General features: G+C 52.0%; 2 protein-coding genes, 1 long non-coding RNA gene and 1 pseudogene across 3 annotated transcripts in view; 3 read left to right on the forward strand and 1 right to left on the reverse strand.

Annotated features, from left to right (window-relative positions):
- The window catches only part of LOC135971749 (E3 ubiquitin-protein ligase HERC2-like), a 50770-nt gene that overhangs the window by 15041 nt on the left and 17193 nt on the right, over positions 1 to 18536 (forward strand). The gene's annotated exons all lie outside the window — the stretch shown is intronic.
- Positions 711 to 4532, forward strand: LOC141407325 (uncharacterized; annotated as a pseudogene).
- On the reverse strand, positions 8888 to 12594 carry LOC102141316 (uncharacterized). Its single transcript, XM_073998166.1, has 4 exons — positions 12493 to 12594; positions 11829 to 11887; positions 11358 to 11499; positions 8888 to 11035 (listed from the first exon to the last, which is right to left on the reverse strand). The coding sequence occupies exons 1-4, from the start codon at positions 12592 to 12594 to the stop codon at positions 9020 to 9022; spliced, it is 2319 nt and encodes a 772-aa protein (XP_073854267.1). The 3' UTR covers positions 8888 to 9019.
- Positions 13365 to 17074, forward strand: LOC141407380 (uncharacterized). The gene is made up of 2 exons (XR_012416253.1): positions 13365 to 13550; positions 14625 to 17074. It is a non-coding gene; the product is annotated as an uncharacterized lncRNA (long non-coding RNA).

Genomic DNA, 18536 nt, shown 5'->3' on the forward strand with positions numbered 1-18536 from the left:
AGGCAGGAGCCGCCGCGCCTGGCAGCAGCCTTTCAAGTACTGGGGTCCACCCAAACTCCCAGCTTCCAGTTAGGAGTCATTTGGTCCCTTTATCCCAAAGGACCTGCCACCATCTTTGGTTTCCAAAGCCCAGCGGGGTCCAGGCTGTTCAGTCTCCAACCACTTTGCATTTCTTTTCTGCTTTTCATTCATGGAGATAATGATTAACTTATTTTTCAGCTTGGGCATGTCTTTTTTATTTACTTTATTTTTTATTTTTATTTTTTGAGATGGAGTCTCACTCTGTCACCCAGGCTGGAATGCGATGGCGGGATCTTGGTTCACTGCAACCTCCAGCTGCCGGGTTCAAGTGATTCTCCTGCCTCAGCCTCCTGAGTAGCTGGGACTACAGGTGTACACCACTATGCCCAGCTAATTTTTACATTTTTAGTAGAGACTGGATGTTGCAATATTGGCCAGGCTGTTCTCCTGGCCTCAAGTGATCCTCCTTCCTCGGCTTCCCAAAGTACTGGGATTACAGGCGTGACCACCACGCCCGGCCTTTATATACTTTATATATCTCCCCTACTACTGCCGCAGTCTGCCGAAGAGAGGATGCCCTCAACCCTAACTTCTCCAAACCATCCCAAAGGGGACGTCTGCTCCACGTCAACAGTGTTGTTGTTTTTAAAGACCATCTGTCTGTCTAGATGCCAGATTATAGCAAAAGGATGTCGAGGGAGCGATATGAAAGCAAGCCTGAGAGTCCTGGAGAGAAGGTGGCCGAGCTGCCTTCGGAGGTGGTCACTCCCTCAGACCCTGCCCTTCCTGCCTTGTTCCTCCAGTTGTCAGATTTGCTATTGGGGCCCTCACGAGGGAGGAGGTGAGGCTGGACTGGGAGGGAGATGGAGAAGCTGCCGGGGCCCTTTGGGATCCAGAATGGAGGCAGCAGTTCCAGCCAGGTCTGGAGGTGGGAGCTGCCCCCCAGCCCCCAAGGGAATGGTACCAATTCCAAAACGTGGCGAGAACTCCCTGGTCGGGAAAAGGAGGTGTTTGGTCCCTTGAATCACCTGAGCCCAGGCTGGAAGGCCCAAGGGGGAGGATGAGGCCAGCTCACTCCAGCTCCATCCCCTCCCTTTAACCCTGAGCTGGTCAGCCTCCCAGACTCCAGGCCCTTTTCCTAAGTGCCCTCCCTGCAGAGTCTGCACAGAGCCGCGCTCCCTCGCACCAGCTCACCCCGTACTGTCTCGTCTTTCAGCAACCCCATGGGTTTGAACTTGAGATGATTCATTTTCCTAAAAGCCTCTTCGCGCTGAGGGAAGGCATGGGTGGCTCTGCGAGTTTTGAAGTGAGGGCTGCCTCTTCTCAGAGCTGCTGTGAGGGCCGGGGCCACCCTCCAAAGTGGTGTCTGTGGGCTGGGCAGCAGCTTTGCTGGCAGCCTGGGTCATCCCCACTGGTCTGGGAGGCTCGAAGGCACAAGCTCCTACTCCCGATAGGGCCAAGGCACCTTCTTTACCTAAGAGCTGACTGTCTTGAAGAGTGGGCACAGAGGAGCCAGCAACCTGGGCAGTGTGGGCACCCGGGAGAACATCTGCAGCTCAGTCTCAGAGAGAACTCTCCTCCAACACAGCTATTGTAGAGATGGGGAAACGAGGCTGAGAGGGAAGGGGGCATGCCGAAATCACCAGGCCTGGAATGTTTTGAGCTTTGGGGGTGGATCTCCCAGGAAACGTGTTTTATGGCACCTCCGCCTCTGGTCACCCACCCCGAGGTGTGGCGGGCCTGGACAGCCAGCTTGACTGAGGGCCAGGCTGGTGAAGCCAAACCTACCACTCAGGAAGGAGACCCAGACCTTCTCCAGACACAGTTCAAATCTGAGGACTCCCTTCTTTGGGCCTCAGTTTCCCCACCTGAATTCCAAGGACTCTTCTAGCTCCTACGTTCTGCGCCAAGCATTTCCTCTGAGCCCCAGTCAGCCTAGAGGACCAGGGCTACATCTTCCTTGGACAGAGACCCACCATAGGGGCAGCAGGAGGTAGGGGTGGGGGTAGGCAAGGTTCCTGAAGGGAGGTGGAGCTGTCATTAGAGATGGTGTCCACAGGCAGTGGGTGTGTCGTGGCTCTGCTACTACTTGCTGGGTGACCCTGTGCCATTTCTTTCCCCACTCTGGACCTCAGTTTTCCTATCTGTTCTATGGAGATGAGATGCCTGCCTACGTATTTGGGGACTTGGATGTGTGTGTGGGGCAGTTGCAGTGTTTCTTAGGTGTATTCCTGGGGCAGCCTGCATCACCCCATAGAGATTTCCGGGCCCCACCCTAGGCTCACAGGACCGGAATCTCCGAGAATGAAGCCTGGGAACTTGCATTTACACAGGCATCCGGGTGATTCTGACATGATTGAAAACGCACTAATAGTATGTGGCAAGTTCTTTATAAAAGGTAAATTCATAGCTGCCTTTCACTAAACATAAATTTCACCTTCCCTTCCTCAGTGAAGGACACACACCCCAGTTGAAAGTCACTGTGCCCTTCCAGATGCAGAATCTGACCTTTCCAATAAGATTCTGTTAACTGTTGCTTTCTGTAGTTTGTATTCCAAAACAAGAGAAATAGCTTTCCATTTTTTCAATATAAATGTTGAAGTCGGATATGCTTTTTCAAACTAGACACACACTCACACAGTTTAGAATTTCAGCTACGGCTTCCTTTCAAATTATCAGCCCATTTCTGCCAGGGAGCAGTTTTTCCAGACAAGACCCTGGACAGAGGCTGGTGGGGACCCCTCCTCATCAGAATCACTGGATCATGACTGACCCCTAGAGGCGGCTTCTCTGCTTAACTGTCAGCCCGTGGGCTGGGATGTGACCCCCAAAGCTGCAGCAGAAGCTTCCGCCCATCCTGGGCCCCCCTGTCATCTGTGGGGAAAGGCCTGTTCCTTGTCTTCTGAGCCCAGCCGGCCTCCCAGTCATTCCGCAGATTCCAGGTGAAGCATGTGCTGTGCTTGGCTGGGCTCTCCTGCGCCCTTTTTTGGGGTGAGGCGGAGTGCATTCCAGCCTCAGCATCCCTGCCATTTATTCCCTCCCCTCATCCCCACCCCCATACACACTCACAAGTACAAACACAGGCACAGTCACGGGCACACACCGCCCTGGACAGCACCATATCCAGCCTCGGCAGGGCAGTGTCCTTACAGGGAAGTTAATGAAGCACTAAAAAAGGCTCAGGGGACAGGGAGAATCTCTGTCGAGAAGCGGCTCCTAGACCCAGTTCTGTCTCTGACTTGCTGGGTGCCCTTGAGAAAGTTGCTTTCCCTCTCTGGTCTCAGTTTCCTCAGCTGAGAAATGGGAGAGGGGGCCAAATGGTCTAAGGTTCTGGGAACCTCCAAGTCAGAGCCCGTAGCTGGTGGTCAAGATGAGGGAGAGGCCCTCAGGGTCAGCTGAATGCTTGAGAGGCAGGACAGGCCCAAAGGTGAGCAACCTGTACACATCAGGTGGGCTCAGAGCTGGTGCATGAGCCCCACAGCCTGCAGAGCAGCCCTGGACTCAGGATCCCGCTCACACCAGCCCGGTGGGACTGTAGAGATACGGGGTCCAGCCTCTCCTACTGTTGCAGGGCTGGGGCTAGTAGCTGCAGATTCTGACCCCACAACTGCCTTAGACATGCCAGACACACCTATGAAATGAGCAGTCAGTCCAAATAGATGCACTAAAGAAGGGCTGTGGGACGGACCCAGCTGTAGCCTGGGCTACAGACAGGCTTCCAGGGTACTCAAGCAGCTGGCCTCTGGGTTAGCAGCCCCGGGTGTGAGAGGCAGGACTCAGAATCTAGGCCAAGCCTCCACAGGAATCCCCTCTGGAGAGCCCGGGCACTCTGCAGGAGGGGCAGCAGGCAGCAGGTGCACCAGGAGCACGTTTCACAAGGTGCCCCATATTGCATCTGTTCAGACAGGCAGCGAGTTGTAAAGTGGATGCAGTAGCAGGGTGGTGGCTGCTCCCCACAGCCAGGAGTCCAGCCCAGCACCACCTGAGTCCACCTCTGTCCTGCTCAATTGGGTAATCCATGTTCTGGTCCCTCTGGTCCCACCCACAGAGGGAGGGCTTTGGGGCGACCAGGTGAGCTGGCCCTTGTGGGAGGATGTAACCGACTCCTGAGCCTGGCGAGCCAGGTAGCCTGGCACCAGCATCCCCACCCCCACCTCTCCAGCCCCCTCATTCCCTGATCCTCCCATCCGCCCCCTGCCCCAGCAGTTTCCTCTGCTCACGCTCATCTCTTTTCCTGCTCCCAGGCTCGCCTGGTCAGTGTCCTTCACTCTCCTCTGAGTCTCCCTCTTTCCAAGCCACCTCCACTCTACTTGACACATTCTCCGTTAAGACACCAGAGTACACAAGCTCAAGTCCCTGCACCTCACCTTTACTCCCAGCCATGGGAGGGAGATGACATGAAGAGCCAAACGCCACTTGGCAAGGGCTCTGGGGTATGCAGAGGGGCAGATCTGAGGCTGTGGAAGCTCCAGGGACTCCCTGCAGGAGGCTGCATTTCAGCTGGCTATTGAATGTGGCTCAGAGCTGAGACCTCTCCTTGAAGCTCCAGACCAGGAGCCAGCTGCCAGCTGGACCCTCCATTTGGTGTCTCGGAGAAACCTTGCACTCTGTGGGTCTAACTCTGAACCCAGAAAAGCTCCGCATCTCAGTCCTGTCTCTTCTTAGGGAAAGCCTATGACCCAGTTGTGCACCACACCCACATTTGAGTCAGGGGCTCCTGCCCCGCACTGTGAGCGCTCTGGATAAGCCAGTGCCGAGGGGGAAAGAGCTCTGAGTGCCAAACCGTGAGTTTCAACTCCACCTCCAGCTCTGAGAGCTGTGGGCAGGGAAGGGCGCTAGTCCAGTGTGCTGTAGAAAGACCAGTCTGCCACTGTATGGCACATGGATGGCGGGGACAGAGTGCGGGTGGAGAGACCAGAAGGTGGACAGGGTGGGGAAGGCAGGGACATGGCTGTAGCTGTGGAGATGGGAGGACAGACAGGACTTGGTGGCCACTTGAATGAACCAAGGGAGGAGTCTGGAAGAGACACCCAGTTTTGTCTCAGATGTGTGGAGCGTGGGATGCTGTTCATTGATCGAGGGAGGAGGAGGAGGAAGAGGTGTGGCATGGGAGGAGGTAACTGAGCTCTGTCATGAATGTCATTTGAGGTTCCCAGGGAGCGCCAGGCCCGCCAGCACCTTCACTGCTTGGGCCGGCCCTCGAGGTGCCTGTGCTCCCTGGCCCTCTCGGCTCCCACTTTGTAGCTGTCAGCTGCAGTGGGGGACAGCTGCTCAAGGGTCCAGCATGTCTGTGTGTTTACCCAGGGGACTGCCGAATGGCCCATGCCGAGCAGAAGCTGATGGATGACCCTCTGAACAAAACCCATTACAACAACCTGATCCGCCCGGCCACCAGCTCCTCACAGCTCATCTCCATCGAGACGGAGCTCTCCCTGACCCAGTGCATCAGTGGGTAGGTGCAGAGGACACGTGTGGCTCAGGCTCAGGTGAAGAGGCAGCTCATGCCCAAGCCCCAGGCAATCAGTGTCCAGAGGAATGAAATGACTAGAGTTGACTTAGACTCACCAATACATGGCGGGGAGGCTGGAGGAGGGTCTATGAGGTTTGTAGGTGTCCAATATTTAATGCGGTCATGGTTTTGTTAAAGAAGAAACGAGGGTGGGAGCGGGGTCACCACTGGCTAGGCAGCCAATGGGCCTGCATAGACTCTGGTCCACTGAGTCTCCAGCACGACCATAAGCTTCTCCTCGTCATCCTCCCAGCCCCACCCTACTCTCTCCCCCAGCTTGCTCAGCAGGTGACCTTACCGGCTCCCTACTTGTTGGGGGAAATAAGAACCAGACTGGGGGAACTGATGGGTACAGAGGCCCAGGTATAGGGGCAGGACCCCAGGCAGTGCAGCCCCAACTGATCCAGGTGGGTGAGGGTCTGGAGAGTGGGCATGGCTGCTGCAGGCATGGAAAGGAGGCGCAGATGGCGGCACTCCCAGAGACCACCGTCAGGGCTCCATATGTGGATGTGTGCAGAGGTGGGTGCTGAGGGAGGAGGTGCAGGGAATTTCTCATCTTCTCTCCACTGCCTCTGAGTTGGAGATGTCAGAGGGAGCCATGGCCCACTGTAAACTAACACAGTGTCCCCACCCACAGGGTTAGAACCCCTCCCCTGGAAGCGGCTCTGAGGGGAGCAGTCACATGTGGAGAGTGCAGGGCGCTGTCTCCAGCCAGGGGAAGGAGGACACCAAGGGGGTTGCCCCTCTTCTGGCCAGGTGGCTGCCTTCTGACACACCAGCCTCTCTCTAGCACGGTGGCCCCCACACACCCAGCCTGTCAAACCTACAGCCGTCAAGAAGGCTTTGGCCAAATTAATAAACAGCTCCGTCTCCCAGGAGGAAGCACAGCTGAAGGATGCGGAGGGCAGTAGAGTTTGTGCTCCGCCCCCGCCCCTCCACAGTCAGACCAGAAAGAAGGGGGCTTTCAGCCAGGCTCACCCAGGCTGGGGTCTGAGTGTCACTGTCCAGCTATTGGCCTCTTGCTTAACAGGTGAGCCCAGCTGCTCCTGTGCAGCTGCCACCCCAGTGAGGGTGAACCAGCCAGCGAGTGACATTTCTGATAGTTGGGTTTACAGGAAAGATTAGGCTGTGGGCTGCTGGGCCAGGAAGGGGTGTTTATTTTCAGGGTTTACCTACTGACTTGACCAGGGAGCGTTATAGGTACAACCAGTTTAAAGATGGAAATTTTGAGAGAGCAGACAGGGACTTAGTGCTGGGTAAGGCAAGCAGGCTTCTCAAAGCAGCTCTTTTGGGGAGGCCAGAATCCTGTACCAATGTCGTCAGCAGGTTCATCAGCTGCTGGGGGAGTGCCGGACAGGGTTAAAGCACAGGAGAACTTTCTGGATGACAGGAATGTTCTATATCTTCAAAGGAGGTGGGATACATGGGTAATGCATTTATTAAAATTGATGAAAATATACACCAGATCTGTGCATTTCACTGAAGATAAATTATACCTCAATTTTAAAACATTTTTTAAAAGAGAGATGGGCCAGACGCAGTGGCTCACGCGTATAATCCCAGCACTTTGGGAGGCCGAGGCGGGTAGATCACCTGAGTCAGGAGCTCGAGAGCAGCCTGGAAAACATGGTTGAATCCTGTCTCTATTAAAAATACAAAAATTAGCCAGGCATGGGGACACAGGCCTGTAGTCCCAGCTACTCGGGAGGCTGAGGCAGGAGAATTGCTTGAACCCAGTAGGCAGAGGTTACAGTGAGCAGAGATCACGCCACTGTACTGGAGCCTGAGCAACAGAGCGAGACTCCATCTCAAAAGAAAAAAAAAAGAAAAGACAGATGAAGGTTTTCAACTTTCACTAAAGGCAGAGTAGCTTGTTATAGATTAGCCTCCCCCCAAAAGCAGTTAGAGAAACTGCACAAAAATGTGCCCCCACCACCAAAAACAACTGTTTGAAGGTAATTGGAGACCTCAGTCAGGACTTGAGTGACCAGGCCTAGGAGGTGACCCTGACAGTCTGTAGTGCTTTTCCCACATTATGTGATTGGTGAACAGTAGAGGGCTAAGAGGTTAAGAAACTGAGTCTGAAGTGGTGGTTAAGAGGCTGGAGAGCCTAGCTGAATGTTTGGCACTCACAGGGCTGAAATGGGTCCCAGTAAGGAGATGGGACTTTGGTGGGAACCCTGGAAGGGTCACCCCTAGGAGTCCAAATGAATAAAAAATAGACCAGTCGTCACAAAAACTAAAACCTGCTTTGAACCAGCTTAGTCCCAAACTATACGAAGGTGATCTGTGCTTACTCCAATTGTGTGCCATAAAGTCAAAGTCAGTACTCTCTGGAGGCAGATAAAAGTTTACTAACAACGCCATAAGACAAGACAAGACTAAATGAGAAAGAACAAGAAAAAAAAACAATACAAACATACAAGAAAAAACCAATAGAAACATACATGTAAGGAAGATAAGGAAGAAAGATTTTTTTTGTTTTTTTGTTTGTTTGTTTTGTTTTTTTGTTTTTTTTTGGAGACGGAGTCTCGCTCTGTCACCCAGGCTTGAGTGCAGTGGCATGATCTCAACTCACTGCAACCTCTGCCTCCCAGGTTCGAGCGATTCTCCTGCCTCAGCCTCCCAAGTAGCTGGGATTACAGGCATGCGCCACCATGCCCGGCTAATTTTTGTATTGGCCAGGCTGGTCTGGAACTCCTGACCTCAGGTGGTCCATTCACCTCAGTCTCCCAAATTGCTGGGATTACAGGCATGAACCACTGTGCCTGACCAGTATTTTGCCACAATTTAAAATAAATATATATTTTTTTTTTTTTCAGGTTTGGGCTCAGACTATATTCTAAACAGTCACATGGCAGCTGACTCTTCTCCAGGCCTTGCTGCCGGGTTTTACATGTTTATTGTTTTTGCCTTCTTGTCATGTGCTCGGTAGATGGCAGCTTCCAGGTGCTCCTAAGGGGCCAGAAAAGAGAGTGAGAAGGCACGGAGGCTGCCAGGTCATCCCCCTCAGGGCCTCACCCTCATCAACTCCCTCAACTGGGTCTCCTGCAACTATTGGGGGGCTACCTTGGCCACCGCTTTGCCCTGAGCTTCCTGCTGCTGCAGCTGGGCACAGCCTCCTTCTCAGAGGCCAGCTGCTGATAGGCGGCCACGTACTGCTGCAGGGGACCCAGGGAATGGTCTCGCTGCTGCTGCAGACTCTGAGCCTCTTGGCTCTTCAGCTCCACCTGCAGGATGGGCGTCAGGGTAGGCAGTGGCTGGCTTCCAGATTCTGGGCCCATAAACAGGGTGGCGAGGGCACAGTGGGGCTCTGTTATCTGCCCAGGCCCCTGGCCCCTGGCCCCTTCCTCCAGGTCTGAGTGACTGCCTCCCTTGCCTAGAGGCCCATGCCTCCCTCCCCAGCCTCAAATCTCACACCCTTCTTCCCACCATTGAAGCTGTACGCCACAGACTGGTGGAAAAGCAGAGGGAGCCAACCACCATCTGCTAAGTTGTGGTGAGGTCGTTCTGTATGATCTCCAGGGTTTGCAACCACCTCCGCCTGCTCCCCCAAAGCTCAGCCTTCCGCCCCAGCTCCACCAGCCTCTCCTCCAGCTCCTGCAGCCTCACCTCCTGCTTCTGCATCTTCTCCTCCTGCTGCCACAGCCTCGTTTCCTGCTCCCGCATCTTCTCCTCCTGCCTCTGCATCTTCTCCTCCTTCTCCCGCATCTTCTCCTCCTGCCTCCACATCTTCTCCTCCTGCTCACGTATGTTTTGCTCCTTCTCCCATATCATCTCCTCCTGCTCCCACATCTTCTTCTCCTGCTCCCGCATCATCTCCTCTTGCCTCCACATCTTCTCCTCCTGCTCCCCTAGCTTCTTCTCTTGCCTCCACATCTTTTCCTCCTGCTCCCACATCTTCTTCTCCTGCTCCCACAGCTTTTCTTCCTGCTCCCGCAGCATATCCTCCTTCTCCCCCAGCTTCTCCTCCTGCTCACACATCTTCTCCTCCTGCTCCCGCATCACCTCATCCTGCTCCCGTATTATCTCCTTCTGCTCCCGTATCTTCTCCTCCTGCCTCCATATCTTCTCCTCCTGCTCCCGCCGCTTCTCCTCCTGCTCCCGTATCTTCTCCTCCTGCCTCCATATCTTCTCCTCCTGCTCCCGTAGCTTCTCCTCTTGCCTCCGCATCTTCTCCTCCTGCTCCTGCCTCTTCTTCTCCTGCTCCCATATATTCTCCTCCTGCTTGTGTATCTTCTCCTCCTGCTCCCATATCTTCTCCTCCTGATTGTGCATATTCTCCTTCTTCTCCTGTATCTTCTCCTCCTGCCTCCACATCTCCTGCTCCCGTATCTTCTCCTCCTGCTCCCGTATCTTCTGTTCCTGCTCCTGTATCTTCTCCTCCTGCTCACGCATCTTCTCCTCCTGCCTCCAAATCTTCTCCGCCTGCTCCCATATCTTCTCTTCCTGCTCCCGCCTCTTCTCCTCCTTCTCCTGTGTCTTCTCCTCCTGCTCATGGATCTTCTCCTCCTGCCTCCAAATCTTCTCCTCCTGCTCCTGCCTCTTCTTCTCCTGCTCTTGTATCTTCTTCTTCTGCTCCTGTATCTTCTCCTCCTGCTCGTGCATCTTCTCCTCCTGCTCCCGTATCTTCTCCTCCTGCTTGTGCATCTTCTCCTCCTGCTCCTGTATCTTCTTCTCCTGCCTCCACATCTTCTCCTCCTGCTCCCGTATCTTCTCCTCCTGCTTGTGCATCTTCTCCTCCTGCTCCCGTATCTTCTTCTCCTGCCACCACATCTTCTCCTTCTGCTCCGGTATCTTCTTCTCCTGCCTCCACATCTTCTCCTCCTGCTCTTGCCTCTTCTTCTGCTGCTCTGGTATCTTCTCCTCCTGCTTGTGCATCTTCTTCTCCTGCTCCCTTATCTTCTCCTCCTGATCATGCATCTTCTCCTCCTGCTCCCGTATCTTCTCCTCTTGCCTCCAAATCTTCTCTTCCTGCTCCTGCCTCCTCTTCTCCTGCTCCCGTATCTTCTCCTCCTGCTCATGCATCTTCTCCTCCTGCTCATGCATCTTCTCCTGCCTCCACATCTTCTTCTCCTGCTCCTGCCTCTTCTTCTCCTGCTCCCGTATCTTCTCCTCCTGCTCATGTATCTTCTCCTCCTGCTCCTGTATCTTCTCCTCCTGCCTCCACATCTTCTCCTCCTGCTCCCGCCTCTTCTCTTCCTGCTCCCGTATCTTCTCCTCCTGCTCCTTTATCTTCTCCTCCTGCTTCCACATCTCCTTCTCCTGCTCCTGCCTCTTCTCCTCCTGCTCCCGTATCTTCTCCTCCTGCTCTTGCCTCTTCTCCTCCTGCTCCCGTATCTTCTCTTCCTGCTCCTGTATCTTCTCTTCCTGCCTCCACATCTTCTCTTCCTGTTGCTGGTACAGGCGGTTCCACAACTTGTTCTCTTCCACCTGGGCTTGGAGCTTCGCGGACACACACTGAAGCTCCTTACCCAGGTGGTCAGCCTCCTCCTGCAGCTGCTGCTGGAACAGTGAAAGTTGGTTTGAACCTCAGAAGGAAACAGACTCATGGGATAGTCATATAAATGTAATCTATAAAACAATGGTTTTCACCCATGATCCTTTAAAATATATATTTTTAAGCCCTAACTCTGAGATTCTGATTCCCCAGGCAGGGCCCCACATTGTACATTTTTAGCACACTCTAGAGGATTCTATGGTGGGACCAGAACAAGGGCCCAAATTTTCCAGCTCTTGACTGGAGCCTCCCCATAGCCTGCATGATCCTAGACCATGGTCCCAGCCGGACAGGGATCCCACAACCCCCGGGGCTGCAGCCGCTTGCCTGTGGCAGCAGGAGCTTGGCTTTCTCCAGCTTGCTTTCTAGCTCCTTTACATTGAGCTGGATCTCAGACTTCTCAGATTCTACAAGTCGAAGTTTTTCTTGTAGTTCGGCATTTTTCTCCTTCAGCTCATCATCGGTTATGCTACAACCAGAGGCGGTAGATAAAGGAATGAACGAAGAACAGAAAGGACCGCTTTGGTGATCAACCCTCTACTTTCACCCCACAACCACAGAACCGTGGCATTGGATGGGACCCCAGGAATTTAAAGCCCCAGGTGGCAGGCCAGAGAGAAGACATGAGTTGCCTGAGGCTACCGCATGAGTCAGTGGCACAGCCGGCACTAGAGCTTCCCTGTGCACACATGAAAACCTGTATGAGCCTCTCACCATGCTCACCTGTACCCCCCACCTCTCAGCACACCCCGCACGCTAAGAGCCCCCAGACCTCCATCCCACGATCCCCCATCCTACGTGTTCCTGTACAGTTCCAGACTCAGGGCGTCCCTCTCCTTTGTTAACTCCTCGATGTACTGCAAATAGAGAAAGGTGAAGTCAGGATAGAGCAGGCAGAGGAGCGGCTGACCGACCAGGAACAACAGCCACCGTGACTACTCCACACACCACTCCCCACTCCCAGTCACACCTGACATGCTCTCAAGGCACTTCCAAGCCCAGGGTCTCCTTTGGTTTTCTTTTTTGTTTTGTTTTGTTTCTTTCTTTCTTACTTTTTCTTTTTCTTCAGGCAGAGTTTGACTCTTGTTGCCCTGACTGGAGTGCAATGGCGCAATCTCAGCTCACCACAACCTCCGCCTCCCGGGTTCAAGCAATTCTCCTGCCTCAGCCTCCCGATTAGCTGGGATTATAGGCATGTGCCACCACACCCGGCTAACTTTGTATTTTTAGTAGAGATGGGGTTTCTCCATGTCCGTCAGTCTAGTCTTGAACTCGCAACCTCAGGTGATCCGCCAGCCTCGGCCTCCCAAAGTGCTGGCATTACAGGCATGAGCCAGAGCACCAGGCCCTCATTTGTTTTTCAAAGAACTCAGTAAAGGTGGAAGGGACAGGGAAAGAGACTGAATTCACAGCTGGCTAGCAGGGGCCCAGAGACATCAGATGGTATTGCTAATGTTCTTACTGTTACTACTACCACTGTTGGAACCTTTACTGACTGCTTCACCAGGCACTGCACTAACAATCCCATTTCATCCTCACAACCTCCATAGGAGACGGTTACCATTATTATCTCTATCGTATAGATGAAAAACATGGGGTATTAAGGGTTAAGTGCTTGCCTAGGATCACGTAGAGCTGGGATTTCAACACCCAGGTATATCTGATTCTCTAAGCCCATTCTTTCCCTGGGGGTAGGGGCAAAGATAAGGAGGAGGAAATTAATCATTTGCTGACATTTTGAAAGGATGATACGTTTGAATCGTCCAAAACTCAGAAAGTACAGAAGGGAAATATCTCCCCCCAACACTGTTCCTCTCTCCTGAGATGTTTATGATCCTTACAAACATGTTTATTGTATATTCCCATAATACACACACACACACACACACACACACAGAGGCTCCCTCTCTCAACACAAATAATAACATACTCAAGCTACTCTTCCGTACCTTGATGGTACCAGTATCCTAACCGCCACTTGGGACTTGGCCAAGGCCACAGTCAAATATGGGCAGGGCGGGCACTTGGCCTGTGAGCTCTATGTCCGGTGCTCACTCCCCACGGCGCCCCCCAACTCACCCACAGCAGCCGACTCAGCCCCTGTCAGCCTCTAACCACCACACACAAAAGCAGCAAGAAATGGCCATGCTGTCTTCTGGGCAGGACACTCCATCCTGCAGAAGGAACTTTTAGGCTCACTCCTCCATCTGTGAAGCCAGGCTCCCAGGGGATGGGGCAGGGGGTTGGACTCACCCTGTCAGCCTTCTTTTTCTGTGTAGCGACAGCAGAGAGATCCCACTCTAAATCTCTTGCAAAATTCCATGAATCATGCAGGCGGCCGACCAGATGCCTGCACTCTCCTGGAATGAGAGACATTCAGATGCGGCCCAAAGGACTCCCCATAAAGGCCTGTCAAAGTGCCAGGTTGAAGGATGATGGGGTACCAGATTCCCACCTTGCAACTGCTGGACAGCACGCTCGCTGTAATAGAGTGCCATCTGAAGCTCAGTTTTCTCACATGTAAGGATTCGTATGGTATGAACCTGGGCCTTTGGGGAAAAAAAAAGCAAGTGCTGAAAGAGAAGCAAAGAAACCTTCTCCAGAGGACAGGAGGGAACTTCACACCGTCCACTCACCTCTAGCTCCCTCCTTAGGGCATCCTGATGTTGGTGGCTTGCCTTCTTTTCCTATAGAAAGAGGAAGACAGAGCTCTTACTAGGGGGAAACAGAGATGGCACAGCAAGAGACATGCCCCCAGAACGGCACCACTGCCCCAGGACAGGCCCACCCATGGGACCAGGTTATCAGGAACCCTGTGGGGACGGGGTGGGATCTGGGGGGTGTGCCTTCTTCCCCAGGCTGGGAGTGGGCAAGATGACACTGGGGCCTCTACTGCTGAGTGCTTCTAAAACCCAGCAGTCATGTCATGATCAAACAAAGAAATCACGTCACTTCTTCCAGCTGGGCTCGGTTCTGCTGTTTCTGTGGGGAGAGTCAAAGGAAGGTGACTGAGGGTGGCCCCTTCGTGTCTATTCCCCAGGCCAGGAAGCGGTAGGCAGGGGCCAGGGATGGATTTTAAAGGTAAAGTTCTCAGACCCAATGGGAACACGAACTGGTAAACTCTCCTCAACTCCCAAAGAAAAAGGACTTGGGTCTTTGTTGGTTTCTGCCCACAGCCACAGAACTCAAAGTATGAAACTAGATTCTCTCGAAAAGACAGTCACAGAAACCTTCAGAGATGGAGTGTGAGAAAAGCCCACCCTTCTGCCAGCCTGTGATTTAGAAAGGTGCCTTCATTCAACAGACATTGACTGAGCACATACGGGCCAGAGACGGTTCTTAACAGCGGGAGAATAGGACGGAAAAGGCAGACAGGAACCCTGGGTCCCGAGGTTTCCATTCTAGTGGGCCTTTAACTCTCGGACTCTCAGAGCTAACAGACACCTCTGATACTCTCTAACTCTACCTCAGGAAATGCAAGCCAAGGAGACTTTACAGTAGGCCGTGGACTAGGGATTAACATAAAAACAACAATGATAAATCTCATTTAAACTTTACCAATGTAGGTAAAACCACACCACTCCAATTTTACAGATGTGAGAAGAGAGGCCCAAAGAGCTCAAGGAATTTGCCCTCTATCATATCCCCAGCAGATGGCGAGGATTCAAACCCAGAATTCTTAAGCAGTGCCTGGGAGTTCTTCCACAATCTTAACAATTACCCTCCACCACCCCTTGGGCCCTCTGTCCCCAGGAGCCTGGCCAGCCAAGACTCACATCCTCAGGTGAGTGGCAACCTCCAGAAGTGATTGTCTCAGAGTTAGCACCATTATTTATGTTCTTCTTTTTGGTGTCGCTTGCTTCTGTACCAACACTAGGGTTGGCCTGGGGATGGTAGTCTCTCAACTGGAAAGGAAGAGCAGTGATACTCATGAGAACTACAAGCTCCTACAGTCACATCCTGCTTTACAGTTTCTACAAAATACTCTTCTGCACCATCTGATTTAGTGCCACCAACAACTGTAGGAAGTGTTGTCACAATCACTTAGTGACTGAGAGGGATTGATACCATGGCTGAACAGAAGGCACTAATGGAACTTAAACTCAGTCTTCTAACTCTGAGCTCGGGGATTTTGCCACAAGTCAGCAGCTGCCAGGGACCAAAACCAGAGGCAAAGGCAGAAAAGCAAATATTACGTAGGCAGGCACTGTACACCGTGTGGTTTAGAGTCATACACCACCACACGTCTGTTAGTGTGAAGAAGTGCACCACTACCTCTCAAACTTTTATATTAATGTTTGCTCATGGCAGAAGGCAGCCTTTCTGTGAAACCTGGGAACGTAACACAAAGAGGACAACCCAACCCTCATTTCAGAGAGAAGTCTTGTATATTCTTATAAATTTATGTGACAGTCACCCCTAAGTACATTAATGTTTTGTCTCTCAGTAGACTCAAAGGAAACTGATGCTTCAGAAAGATGCCCCATATTTATCCTGTGGCACTCAAAGTACCCCAGGTGGAGATGAGATGAGGAAGAGTGAAGCTGTCAAGTTCAGTTTCCCAAGATCTGTTCCACAGAAGATAGGCAGATCTCACTGCAGAAACCACTGACTGAGGGGCACTCTCGTCCCAGAACAATGGAGAATTCAAATCTGAGGTGGAGAACTCAGAAACAATGTTCGAGTCTCTCTGGAGAGTAGAAGCCTGGGAGAAAATCAAACTAAACCCGTTCTCCCATTGCCACCCAGAACACCGTCAATGTGTTGAGCTCATGGGGGAGGTGTAGGCTTTTCACACTGTCAACGTCTGTGTTAAGGAAGTAAGGCAGCCTGAAACCTCTCTCTCCTACGTCCCACAGTCCCCAATCTCCTTCCAGCTGGAAACCTGTGCTACAACCAGAGGAACCAGAAATGGGCAAGAACACTTAGGGGACTGGGTCCTAAGACCAAAGACCGGTCTCGTGGCAGTAATGACAGTTCCTAGAGGGACTGTGACATCACTACATTCCACTCCTCGGTGGAGTGGTGCGGGGGACACAGGAGTGCAATGCCCAAGTTGCCGCTTTGAGATTGGGGAGTGGGGGTCACAGGATTGGGACCCAGGTCCTTGGAGATGCAAGCCCAAAGAGCCCAGGGAGGTCAGGCTTTGGGTGGCGGGAGGTGAGGGCCGAGTATGGAGCGGGGAGCCCCAGGAGTCACCTGTCCAAAGTGACCAGGGGACAACCGGTGAGGGCAGGTTCTAGGGCACCCAGGTCCTTGGAGACGTGAGCCCAAAGAGCCCAAGAAGGTCGGGTTTGGGGTAGCAGGAGGTAAGGGCAGAGTATGGAGTGGGAAGCCCTGGGAGTCACCAGCTCAAAGTCACCCTGGGGTGGCTGGTGAGGACAGGGCCAGGACTCACGAGGGGGTTGGGCTGGCTCACAAGATTTTGGTGTGGGGAGCCCAGGGGCACTGGGGGGTTCCCAGCCTGGTGTGCCTCAGCAGTGGCACAGACTCTGGCAGCAGCTTGACTGTCAGAGGGCGCCTGGGGCTGGGTTGGGGTGCCACAACCTGGTGCCTTTTACCTTTTCCTTGGCCTTGGCCAATTTGATCGGTCGGGTTTCTTCGGACATCATGGGATGGGTAGGGCGGTGGGGTTGGGGCCACATCAGCACAATCCAGGCGAGGACAACTATACACCTCCAGTCACCTACCAGGTAGCTGTGTGACTGAGCCAGAGGAGGCGTAACCAGGGCCACACTAGAATGCAGAATGGGGCGTGGCCTTAATGCTTCAAGCCTATTGGTCAATGAGAAAGATGCAAGGGAAAGGAGGCGTGGCCAGACAGCAGCCTGTCCTGAAGAACCTGTGATGTCACAAGGAAAGCCGCCATATAACCGCTGTCCCCGCCCACTCCAGGAGAGGGGCGGGGCTGGCTTTCACTTTAAAGACTTTAAAACTGGATTACCTCAATTGAGGTACAAATCCTATGAAAATGGAAATTTTATAGTGTGCTTGATGATTGATAAAGCAGACTATATTATCCAACATTCCACTAAGATAAATAATCACAATGATTTCTCTTTTTTGGAAAACCTTTCTCTTATTCTCCTACATTATTGTTAAGGGTTTTTTGTTTTTCTAAAAATACAAAACAAAAAAACAAAAAAGAAAACAAGAAACATGTCTAATATCTTTAAAAACATAAAGCTTGTGAGCCAGGTGTGGTGGCTCACGCCTGTAATCCCAGCACTTTGGGATGCTGGGGTGGGTGGGTCACCTGAGTTCAGGAGTTCAAAACCAGCTTGGCTAACATGATGAAACCCTGTCTCTATTAAAAGTACAAAACTAGCTGGGCATGGTGGCAGGTGTCTGTAATCCCAGCTACTTGGGAGGCTGAGGCAGGAGAATCCCTTGAACCTGGGAGGCAGAAGTTGCAGTGAGCCAAAATCATGCCACTGCACTTCAGCCTGGGCTACAGAACAAGACTCTGTTTCTAAAAACATACACACACAGACACACACACACACACACACACACACACACACACACACACACGGAAAGCTTTCCATTTCATAAGCACTCAAAGTTCTTTACAAGTTTAAAACAAATACAGGACCCTCTAAAGTAAGGCTAAATGCTAAGTGATGGGGGAGAGAAAAAGGACATAAATAACTCCTACTCTCATGAGGTTAATCACTAAATCCTATTTTTCTAGAATCACCTGGCCTCTCTAAGCCCTGAAAATGAAACTGAATTTCTCACTTGATACTTGGCTATGACTTGCAGTCATGAAAACCAAGAGTTGTGTTCTGTCACTGTGTAGTGCTTGTTACCTGGGATCAAGGGTTGACTTTTTCATGATTTGCTCCATTATCTGTGTGCTTCTTATCCCAGACCAAACTAAGCTTTTTTCTAAAGTTCTACAATTTACAGTTAGTAGATAAGAGTGCTTTTCAAAAATATAGTCTCTGAACCAGGAGCACTTGGGAATGTCTTATAGATGTAAATTCTCAGGCCCCTCCCTAGACTTGATGAATCAGAAACTCTGGAGTAGGGACCAGCAATCTGTGCTGCAATAAGCCCTCCAGGTGTTCAGGAACCGCTGGCACACAGCAGGTAGAAAAATGTGTTTCCTTCTGTAGGTCCAAAGCCAGGGATACTATATGTTCTGTCTCGATACGAAGCAATGACATGCAATTAAAAGACATAAACCTTTTTCCTACTTCCACCCTCCAGCCAATGTGTTTTATTTTTACAAGTTCAAATAGAAAGCGAATGGCAATCAGAGATTTCATCTAAAAAGTATGTTTACAAGTATCAGTTCTCATCCAGCCTGATCTCATCTAGTACCATTTATATCCTCTTATATGTAATATTGTAGAAAAGGATCTTCACAATGTAAGACTCGGGCACACTAGAAGTTCTATGATAAAAGACCAACTAGATCTGAATGTCCAAACTTCCTAGAGAAGAAAAGTGGAATCACTCGATCTCCTGACCTCGTCCTTACCCCCCTTGGCCTCCCAA

The sequence above is a fragment of the Macaca fascicularis genome, chromosome 7, assembly GCF_037993035.2.
Source record: "Macaca fascicularis isolate 582-1 chromosome 7, T2T-MFA8v1.1".
Lineage (NCBI taxonomy): Eukaryota > Metazoa > Chordata > Mammalia > Primates > Cercopithecidae > Macaca > Macaca fascicularis.

What these genes read in the sequence shown, in the direction of transcription:
- LOC102141316 (XM_073998166.1), bottom strand. Translation starts at nt 12,594, where the DNA reads ATGGTAACCGTCTCCTATGGAGGTTGTGAGGATGAAATGGGATTGTTA. An exon ending in CAACAGTGGTAGTAGTAACA is followed by an intron (nt 11,888 to 12,492) that starts GTAAGAACATTA and finishes CTCTATTTGCAG; the next exon opens with TACATCGAGGAGTTAACAAA. An exon ending in CTGGAACTGTACAGGAACAC is followed by an intron (nt 11,500 to 11,828) that starts GTAGGATGGGGG and finishes CTCTGGTTGTAG; the next exon opens with CATAACCGATGATGAGCTGA.